Here is a 16511-nt window from a genome sequence, read left to right on the forward strand (position 1 = left end):
TATTTACATGCAAAACACTCCAATCTTTAAAATCACATTAAAAAAAAAATCACTATTATTTATTTTAAAAAACAATACACCTGTTCTAGAAGAAGTTTATCACACCAAAAGGTCGTGCATGTGCATGTGATTATCATGTGGTATGTATGTAAATTTGTCTATTATCTTCACGTAAAAATATCTGAATATCTAAAATAAAAAATTTTCCTTTATAAATTATCCTCAATCAAATGATTTGAATCGCATGACAGAACAAATCGCACAGATTATTCTTCATAAGCAGATGAAGCAGCAGAAATAATGATCCGCATCACAAAAACAAAAGTCATGATTAAGATCTTAAGAAAAGGCCGGGAAAGACAAATAATAGAGAAGAAGATGACCACTTACACAACTGCTTTTCACACAAAATTTCATGAAGCATCAAACATAGCTGACTGAATAGCCTTCTTATCTCAGAAAGTAGATTATAAACGCCTTTTATTTTCCCAAACAATAAGATTCGGGGCATGAATTATACAGTTTGTTACATTCAATAATGATTATTCAGCAGAAGCTGCAGAGAAATGGGGCGTAAAATACAGCTTTGATCGGAGGAATTGGAGTGGCTACAAAATGTCGGTAAAAAACATATGAAGAGCAGCTACTGCTTGAGCTGAAGCTTTTTAATTGATTCAATCTGCTTGGCAGGATTTAATCCCTTTGGACAGGCGTGCACACAGTTCTTTATGGTATGGCACCGATACAGTTTAAATTCATCATTAATGGCATCCAGACGTTCCTTTGTATACTGGTCGCGGCTGTCTTGAATCCATCTGGAACACAATAGATAAAACATATAGACATATATGTGGTTTTAAGATACCATAGACAATCAATGATTAACTTATACTCAACTGATTTTAGGAAGTTTTACATACATACCCTTGAATTTCTATGTATTTTACATATCTAACTCTTAAACGTCACTTTCTACATGCATACCAACTTTCGTATGCATGAAAATGTATACTCTACTTTTTTTAAGTTCAAATGGTGGTATTTTTTATGTGATACGAAAGATTTGGATGATATTAATACATATAAAAAAAAAAAAGTTGAGGTGTTTGACATATCAATACAAAAGAATTCTGTGGTGTGCATGTAAATGCCACTTGATTTTAATGTTATATTCCTCTTTTTTTTTTTGGTTAATGAATAAGGATATAAAACACTGAAGGTTTAGAATGGCAACTTGAAGAAAAAGCCAAGATCAAGCAGACATTTTTCAGTACTGGGATGACTGTTTACGAATTCATCCTTACAAAATTGGGATACACTAATAATTGTTAAATTTAGGGCGAGTGTAATAAATTATTACCTTAAACTTTGAATATATTTCCAATGAACTGTTAATTTTAGTTGGAAACCATTTAGATTTAAATGCAGCATGACCCTACAGCCAGAATTAAATTCTATAAAAATCATATTAGCATAAGAGATAAGCTTCAAACTATAATAACAAACCCACAATTTTCTATCAATATACTTATGCATCACATATATATGAATTGTGAATAATTGCGCAAATGCATTAATTGAATTCTAAAAACAGATCAACAAGAACTATACATTTTCTAAGTTTATATTATCTGTGATGTTAAATGAACTCATTTTGTTGGACTTGTTGCCCGATGAATTGTATGTAAATTCTGAATGTGTGCTCATTTATATGACAACACAATAGATCACTCGAGCTTCCATTAACTCCTTCAGTTTGGCTAAAGTAATGATATCCTAAAATTCGATTGATCACTTCAGTTCGACCAAAAAAAATTTATTGAAGAGAGATGCATCAATAGTTCTATGATAAAATATACAATGAATTATTTTAGAAAAATGACTACTGTTAAAAAAAAGATAGGATTGTTCTTTCTCAATGTTCACAGCAAACCTAACATAAAGTCATATTGAGGTAGGAGCTGAAATTGTTATGTTTTTAGTAGGGTGTCAAACTTCTAATGAAGTATTTTTTTCTTAGTTTTCTATGTTTATTGAGGGCTTGCCTATACAAGACTATCTTATATGTTAGAAGGGGTTCCAGACTTTCTAATTGGAACAATATTTCCCATATACTTCCAGGATAACAAGTATACATATACAATATCCTGATGTGATGATCAGTCGTCTCTCTTCTCAGTTAATACATTCTTTTCTTGGGATTTTCGGTCCAGCTTTCGTCATATCTGAAATTTTCGAAATAGCAGATTTCAGTTTTGTCTTGTTATGTATGGTATCACATATTAATGTCATCCCACAATTTATATGGATTTGAATAGAACTAGAATCCTATTTATATCATCTATAATTAGAAGATTGGCAAGTCCTGCATTGTGAAATAGTACTCTTTACATCTCTTTTCAAATTTGATCATAAATGCATATCCTCAATCATTGTAAGTTTTATCTCTTCCAAAATGAGTAATAACGCCCTCAACATGTTAATCTAAATTCAAAAAATGCTTAATGATAAATCGATAATTAAGACAAATATATTTAAAAAAATCTATCTTTAATTATGTAATCTTTATTAAGCAAAGATGAATCGTTATTTAGGTATTCATAAATTCCACCAAATGCTTAACATAAAACATGCTTCTCTTTCATATGATCAAATCCAGCAACCATAACTTGCATTTTATGTAAAAGATAAAAAATTCTACTCAAAGTATCCATATCAGATCCAACACAATGCTTATAGACGAGAACATTACTGTCAAAATTTCACTCGGCATGTCAACATTCCAACTTCTGAGAATTCAAACATTTCAAAATTTAATAATCAAAATAAAACTACCTAATTGTAGATATTGTCTTCAATATCTTTAAACTTTCACTATATCATAAAATTTTCTATCATAATTTGAATATTTTTGTTTAGCCTCGTTCAATTTAAAAAAAAAAGAATGCAATAGGATGCGAGTCCAAGTTAAAACTTGTCTAATACCAACCTGGATGTCAAACATCCTATTAAAATCAAGTAACTTCCTTATATGTGAATTTTTAAGTTCTCAATTTCAGTAAAAGCCTAAAAAAATATTTAGTCAAGTCATAATAATTCTGAATATCACGCATACTAAAAGATTTTAGCCAATTATTAATCTCTTTAACCTTTATTAGAATCAATAAATAGTCCAACCCTCACACAACAAAATCTAAAAATAAATAAATTCAATTATAAAGCAATACCCTTCATAGTCAAATATAATTTATCAGCTTATAAAACCTCATAAACTTTCCTGAGATGCATCAAATAAGCATCTGTAGTTTTGCAACAAATTAGAATATCATAAAAGAAACAACAAATCTTCCAATGAAATATTACAAGAATAATTTCTTATTCTCATAACAGTATTGAGAGCATTTATTAATCCAAAAAATTTTATCAACTATTCATATGATCTATCTTGACTTTTAAAAGGAGTTTTTCACTCATGTTTGTATCAACTATTCATTGTATACTTTCAATAATTCTAATCTAATGGTATCCACCTCGCAAATTAATTCTTCAAAAATATCACAAAACCATTGATTGTATGTTCATATGTCATCCAATATAGAAAATATATTATTAATGATCTTATATTATGGCCTACTCTCTACACGCATTATCCAACTTAACATCCTTTTTAGGTGCAAGTAAAGCAAGTAGAACACAGGGACTTGAACTTTTCCTAATAAATCATTTTGTATGCAACCCATGAACTTTAAGAACTAAATCAAAAACACAATTTATCCTTTAATGATGATAATTCATTAGGAAGTGCATTAGGGCAAATGACTTTAAAAACATCTAATAATTGTTTAAGATCATCACACAAAATCACAACTTTAATACAATATTCAATTGTTAAAGCATAAATGACACCCCTAGCCTACAAACTTGCACATATGCTTGTTTATTCAAAATGTTTAAAAGCTTTTTTATTAGTTAAGAATACTAGATTCATGTTTACACTGAAATTTACCCGTAGGCTTTATTGGTTTCAAAACCATCTCTCTTTGATTATTCTAAAGATTTTGTTTAAGATCTCCAAAAATAACAACATCATGGTCATAAAATCGAAATGCACCCAAATACCAAGAGCAACACCCATAGACAACACATCATACTGAATTATATCAATATATGCAGCCAATGAAATCAAAACTAGCAAGCTTTAAGACAACACATTATACTAAATTATATCAAGTCTACCTAAATAACAAGAGCAACACCCATAGACAGCACATCATACTAAATTATATCAATATAGGTAGCCAATTAAATCGAAATTAGAGAGCTTTAAGACATGAATATAACAGCTTCAACTATCTAAGCTACTATAAATGATTGGAAATGTTGTTCAAGTTTCGACATAAGATTTTCAAAAAAATTTGAAATAGCATTCACAACCACTGCTGTCAATTATAAGCTTACAAATCTTCTTCCCGTGTTTGAATAGATTTAAAAGACAAAAATTCCCTTCCAATCAGATTGAAACACAGAAGTGGATATGATGCAACACATAACACTCAAAGAGTTATTCAGCAAAAGTATCATTAAATCCCTAAAACTTTCATCAAATCTATGAACATCATCAGATTCATTAACTTTGTTATCATTATCATACAAATTTATACATATATTTTTACTAGAACACATGCAAGTCTATGATCATTACAATGGCACTTAAAATATGTCTTCGCAAAAATTATAGACCAAGATATAGATGCACAGATTTTTCCTTAGTATCCTTATTCATTGTAGTGCTACTGCTTTTAAATGTAGTAGTTGCACTAAACCGAACTTGATAACTTCAAAGAAACAATGCACTATCTAAATATGTTGTAATCGCTTAAACCAAAAAAATTAACATTTTTTCAAAGAAGCGTAGGTTGAAGGACATACTCAAGAGATGGAATGTGACAAAATGCCATCTTCCTCTATATGCCGGTTGTCAAACTAATTTTAAGCCTATGCATTGTGATTTTAAAATCTCCAATGACCTTAAATGGCAAAAAAAATTCTTAAAAACAAAAAAAAAAAAAAACAAGAAAATTTCTTAAATTTTGTTCATGCATTCAATAACAATTTTAGTGCCTTATATTAGAGAATTAAATTCATCAAGTAATTTAGCATGATATGACAAAATCCAAATAATTTTCCTTTAATTTTTTTCCCATTTTCAGCCCAAGCAGTAGTTCCCTTCCTATTGTCTCTCTTTTACCTATCCATGCATCTAATAAATTAAGTTTTCTCAGTTAATTCCATTTTGGCAAACCTTATTTGACATTCATCTAACATATTCTTTCGTTCAAAAAAATTATATGCCTAGGGAATAATCAATAAAAGTTTTAAGATCTCCAACTTGAAAATTTTAATGTTTATGATATTCAAAAGCATATTATTAAACACTTGAATCATCTATCAAGTTGATTTCCCTGATTCTTACTAGAATTAAAATTTTAATGAATTAGATTATTATCATGATTGGAACCTAAGGCAAGTGTATGTGCTTACTCGCTTTTAATTTCTCGGCTCATGTTTAATTCACATAAGACATCATACTTAATAATTCAAACATTTACTTTTAAATAGTTGCTATAATTATAGCCTTCAAAGTTTATTATGTTACCCTGCTAGTTATCCCCACTTCTAAGTAAACTTCACTCGCTGTTAATTTGTCGGCTCGTGTTTAACTCAGATAAGACATCATACTTGATAATTCAAACAATTACTTTTAAATAGTTGTTATAATTACATGCCTTCAAAGTTTATTATGTTACCCTGCTAGTTATCCCCACTTCTAAGTAACATTATGAAAATCTTAAAGCACCAATACCATTTTTATGCAAAAGTACTCAAAGTTAAACTTTTTAATACAGGTAATATGATGCATAATATTCATTCATGCAAAACAAAGTAAAAATTAATAGATCACAAGTTAAATAATTAATACAACACCTCACTTTCTTTGAATAAAAACAAACAATAGCAGTTCTTAAACCCAACTGGTGATCGAATCATCATAAATATTAAAAAATTTCAGCAAAAATTAGAAAAAAAGGGCAAATAAATTAATTTTCACGAAAACAAATTTATGATTAACCAATTACAAACCAAAATCAAGAACATAAAGTAGCAATTAATAATTTAAAAGAAAAAAAAAAGAAACAAAATTATTGAAGTACAATAAAAAAAAATTTATACAATACACTGGTACAAGGAGATAACTCTGCCGAGAATTAAGTTGGTCATATTTATGCATTATTCGAAAGAATCACACAAACAACTAGTACTCACAAGGATACATATTGAATTAATAATTTATAAGAAAAACAAAAAGAAACAAAATTATTGAAGTACAAAAAAAAAATTCAAACCATACACTGGTACAAGGAGAACTCTCCCTAGAATTAAGTAATCATATTCATACATTATTAAAAAGAATCACATATACAACTAGCACTCACAAGGACGATGAACTAATTACAATTTAATTTAAAGTCAAAACAATCAAATTCATGCCAATCACTTAATGGAAATTCACGCATCTATATAAATATATATATAAATTATTGATAAAATATTAGTAGTCTCACATCAATCATCTTAATTATTAGCACATATCAATGAATAAGATATAAATAACAAGGAATATTTAGTTTTGCATTAAAAGCATTAAAACGACAAAATCCCTAGTTGTAATTCATATATTTAATCATAACATGTCAACTTTCATGTTTCAACAGTAACAAGAGAAAGTTATCGCCACATTTACAGTTTCTATATTTTTAACAATGCATTAAGAGGTTGTTTGGTATGGTGAAAAAATAATTCGGCGCAAAACACAAAAATAATGTATTGTATTTAGAATACTTTGGAGTTATTTGGATTGTAAAATAAATGTAAAATTTCATATTTTTTTGGTTTAGTTTGGAGTAAAATAAAAACAAACTAAAATATGAGGTCAACAAATGACAAACAAGCAGCTAGTGGCAGTAGATATTAGACGGGAAGGCGGGCAGGTGAAAGGGTAGCAGGTAGTGACTGTTGGATGAGGGTGGCAGTTGTTGTCACCGTGTGGCGGCTACTGAGAACGATGGTTGGCTGTCAAAGGTAGATGGGGGCAGTTGGTGGCAGGCAGGTTGGCCAATGGTGGTCGAAGGGCGGTGGCGTGCAACATTAAGAGCTGTCTTGCAGGGGCGGTGAGTGACTAATGGTGGCAGCAGAGGACTGTCAGTGGGAGACTAACAGTGAGAGGATGACAATCGTAGCAGGCAGCCACCAACAACCAACATGGTGGCGGGTGGGTGGCGAAGGTGGGTGGTGGCGGGTGGTGTCAGGAGCGTCAGACAAACGGCGGACAATATCTTGCTAAAGCTATGTATTTGGAATTCACCCAAATACGATGGATTTCAAATACACTTAAAATAAACTACTAAAAAAATTTCGAATGCATTACAATTTTACACAGTGTTTGGAATTTTTCTGACCAAACACCCGAAATTTTAAAACCCTACAATTTTACACCGCATTCCTTTTGCAACCTACCAATAAACCCTAAATTTAAGAAATAAAAATCTGATATGAATGATATGAGGTCAAAACAAAATGCAATCACCTAAAGAGAATATTTAGAACATTCATTAGAGGAACTGAAAATAAATTTATTTCTAGTTGAACAAGTATAGTGTAAATAGCATCAAATTTATCAGCGACCCTCAAAACAAGGCATGCAAATGCCAACAAATACATAGTTTAGTCCAATTTGATTTGTCATATCATGTACCCAATTAGGTTTGCCCATGTCAAATAATTTAGTTTAGCCCATGCTGACTCATTATGGATAACGATGTTAAACAAATCAAGATTAGTTCACAAGTTGAGCTAATCTAGCGTTCAGTCCTATTGATCACTTAAGATTAGCCAATTGACACAATTTACTGCAATCCATACTAAACTAATTATGATTTTCTTAATAGAAGAAAAACTATTGCATACAAGCATAAACTAAAGAAAAACTAAAAAAGAGTATGATTTAAAAAAATTGATAAAATAAACTTTCAAAAGTAGGGTTGCAAATAAACTGACCAAGCACAAAGTCACTCGTGACTTGGCTCGATTAAAGCTTTTTTTGATTGTTTGATTAAATAACTCAATGAATTTGAACAATTTCAAGAGTACCCAATAACTAAATGAACAAGCTTGAACATCTTATTGTCCGATTCATTCATGTTCAAGAACAATATTATTTACACCTTGTGAACAAGATTAATTAAAGCTTGATTACAACTAGTTCGGTAACAGTATCATCAAGATATTTATTTTTAGCCTCAATAAACATTGTTTGATATGAGTCGGTTATTGTTTTCAACTCGAGTAAGGCTCAATTAATGCTTGATTAAGATTTAATCAAGGCTTGATTAAGGTTCATTCATATTGTTAAACATGTTGTTAATTAATAAGCTCAATAATCCCTATATAAATTGAGCCTAGATAGAGCTTGAGTCAAATTCTAAAATGGTATTTATAAACAAGTTTGAGCTAGAGCCAAGCTCGAATAAGCTTTTAATAAACGAACTTGAGCTCGAATAGGCGCCTGCTTGGCTCAACTAAGTTCAACTCATTTAAGCCCTAAGGGCAACCCCAACAAGTTTCTAGCTAGAAGGTAGTCATTGTCCTTTTCATCATGTATATGCCACCAAACAAACCTAAGAGTTTTTCAAAAAAGATTCAAAACAACATAGAGCTTCTAACATTCTAGCGTTGGATCCGATCATCCAAAAACTAGGGCTAGACATAACATGCCTCCAAGATTTGTTAATGCTTTCACAAATGTAAAGCCACCATCACATTGGAATGGGCCAACATCAAATCAAGCTCACAGCCCTAAGGCAATGCAAAAAAGAAAAGAAGCAAGTAAAAGAATGTTCACAATAGATTTTCTCTGAGTCAATCATATTGATAATATTCAAGTCATCTTGGCACAGTGGTTGAGAGATTTGACTTTCAACAAAGAAGTCTTAGGTTCAAGATCTTGCATATGCGGTGTATGTAGTTTGGATATTGTGTGGGAAAAAAAACCTAAAAAATTTAAATGAATAAATAAAAAATCAATAATGGAAAATGATAAACAAAAGTAACAGAAAGACACGTCAGTAGAGTCCTGCAAATAAGAGAAAAACGACTTAGATGAACCATCTTCCCAAAGGCATCTGCATCTTTCTCCATAACAATAGAATCTTAAATAAAGTTGGAATACCAACCACCAGTGCATCCCTCGCACTATTAAATTGGCAGCCTTTATAAGTCACATAAATGTTATTTTCTTTCTAAGTTATAAATAACCCAATTCTGGAGATTAAAAACAATATCATTACCTAAATGATCACCTAAAGCCAAACTTCCTCCAATGTGGGGGAATAACTTTCTCCTACAAACCCCAAAAATTATAATTTGCAAACTTTCACCATAAGAATCAAGATACAAAATAGGATAATTAATACCTTAAACTCTTGATGACAGCCCCACTGAAAGCTTTCATATTCCTTTTTAAGCAAAGGAACATTTTCTTAATTTTAAGATGTAAAAAAGAAAAAAAACATCATGTCCTGGTTTTAAAGTGCAGAAGAGAGAGGATATTCTCAAATATCACCGATTACAAATATCCTTGATCTACTATTCAAATCTTTTTATTAAAAGTATATGTGACATCAAGCTCGATCAAAACCAAAGTGAAGCAGTAACAATTGGTAACAGCGCCTGCCCTTAACGTTATACATAAGACAAGCACAACATAATATAAATTTGCATGATTGGCGAGAAAAATATGGAGACGAGAAAATAAAATCAAAATGGAAGCCATATATGGTCCTTTCATATCAAAATGATATCCATTTAAAGAGTATGTATCATGGCATGATAGTAGATACCTTTAAAGAACATAAAAAAATGAACTTCATTGTTATGTAAATGAATCAACACTCTTTGGACCTAAATACCCCAAGGAAAACAGATGCAATGAGCTAAGACGTTTGAAGAAAATTTCAATTTCTTCCATGGAAGGGTAATTGAACATTTGAATCAATTTTCTATTCAATGAGAAATATACTAAGTTAACATGGGAAGCTAAAAGAGGCATAATACCAATGAGAAGAGTAGTAGAGTCTTGCCCATTGGAGCCTTTATTAAAGATTTTATGAATAAGATGATAGAGCCACATCGATAAAGGAAAGATGAGTTTTTACAAAATGGACAGGAGCCTTTGCTTTTAAATGAGTTGCACGTGTAGAACAAATGAAAATAAGAAGCTCTGGAATATCAAGAATTTCGAAGGAAGAGAGACCATACAAGTGCCCTTCACACTAAAAGATTGAAAACCCTAAAGGGTCAAAGCGGTTACAAGGTACAAATTTCGAACACCTTGAATTAAATTCCAACACAAACCAACAAAAGCAACTCACAATACATACAATAAAGTAATAGCCAAAATTTGAGCCATAGTCAACCAATTTCCGCCAGCGGTAATACAAAAATTGACCAAGTATAATGCCAAAGAAGTTGATGCTCAACTAAATCAACAACATAATGAAACCTGCAAGAAAAAAACCATGAAAACCTAACTAGGCATTAACATCTCCTAGCTTCGATGCCACGTGCACTAAGAAAACTCGAGACACAATTGAAAAGCACGAGAAATTTGATTCAACTCGACTTGATTAGAAATGAACAATTAGCTCCACTCCAAACAAGAAGACAATTTGACTCAATTCAAAATTTAACTAGAAATATATATTTATATAGAAAAATATAATGCATAAAATATGATATATGCAGAATACTAGTAACAAAATTTATGTATATACTCGATTGAAAAACAATTTTAAGTCCACTAGAAATCAAATAATTTCAAGTTGACTAGACTCAAAAAGATTTCTAGTTTAAGCAAAATATTTATTTTTAAATTAAGGCTCACTTGTTCCAACTTATAATAAATAATATATGCAGCCATATGTGTGTATGTATGCATTTTAATTCAATCGATCGCTGGTTTTGATCCAATCCAAGACTGGTTTAATTTACGTTTAATCTAAGCTAGATTTGGCTCATTAGTCAGCTAGTGATTTCAATCTGAGTACCATCAAAGCCAATACAAAACTAATTCTTGAGAATTTCTCAATTCCAAGTCCAAATCTATAATAATTATCTATTAATTTTAATTAGCTTAATTATATATATATATATATATAAATATAATTTGTATATATAATAAATTAAATGAATTCATATGCTAACAACATTTCCTTTACAAGTGTCGTTCAATTGACATTTCCACTGAACATGTGAAATCAACAAGGGAGTTATCCCCTCATTACCCCCATTCCATGCAAACACACAACCAAAGCACAAAGATAAAGTGAGACAAAGGGACGCGAGTAAGAGAGATGGAAGTAAAGAAACGACAAGACAAAAGAAATAAAGATAGAAAGGCAATAGTGGAACAAAATGATCGCTCTGGGTGGCTCAAACGGCTCAAGTGAGCCTTCCTCGCGTGTCTTCGACAAAACACGAGCGAACAAAGGAGTGGTGAGTGTGCGGGTGACTTAATTAGAAGAGGAAGAATAAAGGGGAAGAGAAGCCGAGCATTTTACTAGAATAGAGCAGAACTTCTGTGCTACAAGGTGCTCAAGCAAGCTCCTACGAATTACGAGAGCAAGAAATGGCTTGAAAGTGAGGGAAAGTGGGATTTTTATGACTTTAGATAAAAGTTTGAAACTAAAAATTTAAGTTTTTATGTTTTATAATTCTACATATTTTTGAAAAAAAAAAAACCCTACTAAATTAAAATGATTTTAAAAATTTTGTTAAAATTGTTAAGGATAATTGAGAAGACTAAATCAAAAAAGTGAAAAGAAACTTTCAAGTAAATAATTTATATGCAAAATTAAATATCTTTTTTATTAGCTATTTAGTTTAAGTGCAAATTTAATTTAGATTCTCAAAACAAGCAATTAGTGTTCCTAATTACAAAATGACAAATTAAATATTAAGAAACTTTGCTAATCAAAAGCACTTGATTAATAAAGTTTTCATATATCATAAAATTTCAAAAAAGTGAAAAGAAACTTTCAAGTATAAAATATATATGCAAAATTAAATATCTTTTTTATTAGCTATTTAGTTTAGGTGCAAATTTAATTTAGATTCTCGAAACAAGTAATTAGTGCTCCTAACTCAAAAATGACAAATTAAATATTAAGAAACTTTGTTGATCAAAAGCATTTGATTAATAAGGTTTTCATATATCATAAAATTTCAATAAACTAAATGATGTTAATGTACATGTTTTATTAAAGTTTATTAACTATATATGTTTAACTAATTCAATGCGTTTAATACTATAATTAAAATCCAGTAACAGAAAAAAAACAAAACAATAAAAGCTAATCAAAGCTAATGCACTACTACAGTAAATCAAAAGACTAGCTTGATCGAGAAAAAAAACAATAGTTATATTGAACATGTGGGTAAATAGGTTTTTATTTTACGTAATCCATTTATTTTTGAAAGTGCATCTAAATATTTTAAATTGCTTCAATACTATCTTTTAATATGCAAACATTATAAATATTTTTTTCTATTCCTTCAAAAATGCAAAACCACTTTTTTTTTTCATTTGTTTCATTGTTTAAGGAAAATGCTAGAATAAAATAAAAAATTAAAATACAGTACATACATATACATATGTGGAGTCATCGTCAGATGGTGATGGTTAATGATGCAATATGTCCGTGCATGTAAAATAGAAATGAAAATTTAAATGAATGTTAACCATTTTAGTGGATTTTAAAAAAATTAAATGTGTTCTTTCATATAAATTTAAACAGTGACTCCCACTAACGAATATTCAGATTGAAATAAATAAAAGCAACTAAAAAATTGATTTCTACACTCTCTTTTTTTATTACTTACTATTTTTTTGCAATTTTTTTTTAAATATGAATTATTATAATTTAGAAATATTTTACCATTGAGCAGTTTAACTTGTACGTTCAGTTGCTAATATTTTTTAATAAAATCTACTTCAGAGTAAAAAAATCCTAGAAAATATGTTCACGGATGCCAAGAAAATTAAAAAGATAAATATAACAATTTAGATTTTATTTCTCTTTGAGTTGAAAAAGTTTAAATCTAAACAGACTATTGTAAATTAAAGTTATGTAAAATAGAATGGCTTTTTTAAGTTTTAGATTTTTTGTTTAAGAAATGAAAATGTTGAGATAGTTCTTACTCCATTTGATCGTTTATTCACATCTTCGTATTCCAAGCTCCCAAATTTGATCATGAAAAAATCAAAACCCTGCTATGATTGATGCAATAGCTTTCATTAGGAAGATTCTTGATAAGGCACATCATGTGACACTCCTAATGGGAAATTGAATAAGAGAAAGTTGGCTTTCAATGATTATCAAGAGCTCAAAGCCAACCACTGCTCTATTGCAGTTTAAAGATTTCTATTCCAAGCTATATAATATTAATCTGTATGAACTTGCCAAATAGAATAATGATTTTATCCAAATAAGTATCCAAACTACTAGAATCCCATAAAAGAAACTCAAGTAGTAACTATTATGCTTATCTCCCCCTCTCCTTCTCTTTCTACCTGATATACCTCTTTCTATCTTCTCCTCCTCCTCATAAAGTTTATTTTCGTGTTCTCCTTCTTTACCCAAGTTCCTTCTTGAATAATTCCAAACCATGATCAACACATCAAGCATCGTTCAAATAATATTCATCATAGCAGCTAATGCATTCATGAGACATTAAGCATCCATATCATTCAACAAAAGAGGTGCTACTAGCTAAAGCCGAGGCATAACTACATATCTATTTGACATATACAAGGGACACATATAAAAAAATGTCATAATACACAATTTTAGAAAAGAATGTCATCAACATCATCATATTGCTAAAAAGTAGCAACTTACCTGCTACATTGCACCATATAATTAAATAATTAAAATATTGCAACCTTAAGGTGGTCTATACCAATTTAAACGAAGTCTAGAGTAGACAAAGAAATAAGGTTTACTGCAAATCTTTTGAAACCTTTCTAACGCAGATTACCCATAATGATTGGAGGAGATCAGTTGTAGTGGATAAATAATCCGGTTATTGAATGAACTTTGCCGTAAAAATTTTGCAAAGGGAAATCTTAAGAAAGATGCCTTAATGAAATTATGACACAAGGTAACTGCCGCATGGTAAACAAACCTATGAATGGCTTTGCAATTTGTGACATCCGTATAGATATTGTAAGAAAAGTAAAAATGCTCAATGAATGCATAAAAAACACGAGCTATTAAGAGAATGGAACATCTCAAAAAATCATCCCAGGCCCACATCATTCGCTTTCTAAAAGTGACAAGTAAAAAGAATAATATTTAAATTTCCATCAAAATCATCCCTTAAATGATAATACACCAAATAAGATCTCATTTTTCCTTTTCCAGACCCCTAAAACACAGAACATCCGCAAGTTCATTTCCCAATTCATACTCGATTCTCCTCTGCCGAACACAAATTCTACTCTTCATCATTCATTGAATACCTTCAAAAAAAATTTGAAGCAGCCCTCTTTCGACCGCCACAATCTAAATAGTACGATTTTTTGGATTAAACCAATTACCAAAAAAGCAAGCACGACAGTGCAACTCCTAAGAAACAACGACACGCTCAAGTAACAGCAGCTCCTATGCAAGCCACCTTAGCCTCTTAACCTTTGTTGAAAGCATAAGCTTGGGTTCAAGACTTTGTATATGCCTTGTGCTTGTGTTTGAGATTAAATTCTCTCAAATTCCCCAAGAAAATAAAAAATGATATTAATAGGGACTACCCGCAGATATCATTTTAAGATGATCAGCATATCAGATAAAAGGACCAAATCGTAAGAATCAGGAAAGGAGGTGAAGAAAAGAAAATTAAAAGGCAATAACCTATTGGCCTGTAGAAGGGCGGCCGGGCCAAGGTAGGACTCCGGATTCCACCAGTAGCTAGGGCAGGATGTGGTACAGCAAGCACAAAGAATGCACTCGTACATGCCGTCCAGCTTGGCCCGATCCTTCTTGCTTTGGAGATTCTCCTTCCCCGGCACTGCAGGCGCGTCCTTGAGCTTCAGCCACGGTTCCACGCTCTTATACTGCAAGTAGAAGTTGGTCATGTCTATGTCCACCACAAGATCCTTGATGACAAACATGTGCGGCAGCGGCGTGATCGTAGTTGCCGTACCGCTTTCCGAGCGGATCTTAGTGAGGCACGCCAGCCCATTGTCTCCATCCATATTCATGGCGCAGGAACCGCAGATCCCCTCGCGGCACGATCGCCGAAAGGTGAGGCTCGGATCCATCTCATTTTTTATCTTGATCAATGCGTCGAGGACCATCGGCCCGCACTCGCTGAGATCCAATTCGTAGTCACGGAGCTGCGGCTTCGTCGTCGGATTGTCGGGATTCCAACGGTAGATCGAGAACGTCTTCATCTTCTTCGGCTTCGATGAGGCAGGCTCCGCCTGCGAGGAAATCCACTGTGTTGGAACAAGGCGGGCTGCTATGTTAGTGGCGGCGGCGGTGCGCTCCGCGGAAGAGGCGACGACGCGGCGGAGGAGGAGGAGGGCCATCGAGAACGAGATGAGAGAAAGGGCTGTAATACATAGTATGCGGCGAAATTCTTGATTGACAGTAAAGAGTAAGTTTCAGGCTCATAATGGCGATGATTTTATTTGTATTAAATAATTCTTAATGGGTTAGCTAAAATGTGGAAACAGAATAACATGTTATTGTAAGTTATGTTGTTCTTTACTTTTAAGTTTCATGTGAATAGTGTTCCAATTGGTTCACCTGACGGAATACCATTCACATCAGACTTGAGAAGTCCGGAACATCAAAACTGACAATTACATTTTCTTTTGACATCAGATTATATAACTCAATCAACTTTAGATGTGCGAACTGCATAAAACTTCCTCTCCATCAACCTTTCCTCTCCATCAACAACTTCCTCTCCATCAACCTTTGATCATTGATGCGACTGATTTTTCTACTGTTTATCGATCAAGATTATATGAATCACAAAATAACTTCATCTCATTGCATCTGATAAATCAGGAAACTCTCCATCAACATATCTCCATCTCAACGATATGTACTTGGCTTGTTCGCCCATCTTCCTCCTTTTATTTCTTGCATTGAATGATTTAAGTTATAGAAAAACAAATAAGCCAATAGTAAGATAAGTGTGTCTACTAAAACAGCAAAGACAATAACATCATAATCACACGATAATAAACTCATAAAGCTGCAACAATAAAATTCTCTTAAACGGTATAATATCACAATAATAAAACCATAATAATACCATAATAACCCAACAATAACACCAATATCAATCGTTAATAAAAATAACACGAGAATACCGCAATGCTAATA

At 31.6% G+C, this 16511-nt stretch overlaps 1 protein-coding gene across 1 annotated transcript; it reads right to left on the reverse strand.

The window, feature by feature from the left end:
- Nucleotides 1-618: 618 nt before the first annotated feature.
- LOC110027012 (succinate dehydrogenase [ubiquinone] iron-sulfur subunit 1, mitochondrial-like) lies at nt 619-15784 on the reverse strand. The gene is made up of 2 exons (XM_020728270.1): nt 15024-15784; nt 619-815 (listed from the first exon to the last, which is right to left on the reverse strand). The coding sequence occupies exons 1-2, from the start codon at nt 15701-15703 to the stop codon at nt 644-646; spliced, it is 852 nt and encodes a 283-aa protein (XP_020583929.1). The 5' UTR covers nt 15704-15784; the 3' UTR covers nt 619-643.
- Nucleotides 15785-16511: the final 727 nt, after the last annotated feature.

Source organism: Phalaenopsis equestris, unplaced genomic scaffold, assembly GCF_001263595.1.
Source record: "Phalaenopsis equestris unplaced genomic scaffold, ASM126359v1 Scaffold000411, whole genome shotgun sequence".
NCBI lineage: Eukaryota > Viridiplantae > Streptophyta > Magnoliopsida > Asparagales > Orchidaceae > Phalaenopsis > Phalaenopsis equestris.

Coding starts and splice junctions, on each gene's coding strand:
- LOC110027012 (XM_020728270.1), bottom strand. CDS start 15,703: ATGGCCCTCCTCCTCCTCCGCCGCGTCGTCGCCTCTTCCGCGGAGCGC. Junction 816..15,023: donor GCCCTTCTACAGGCCAATAG/GTTATTGCCTTT, acceptor ATTGTGTTCCAG/ATGGATTCAAGACAGCCGCG.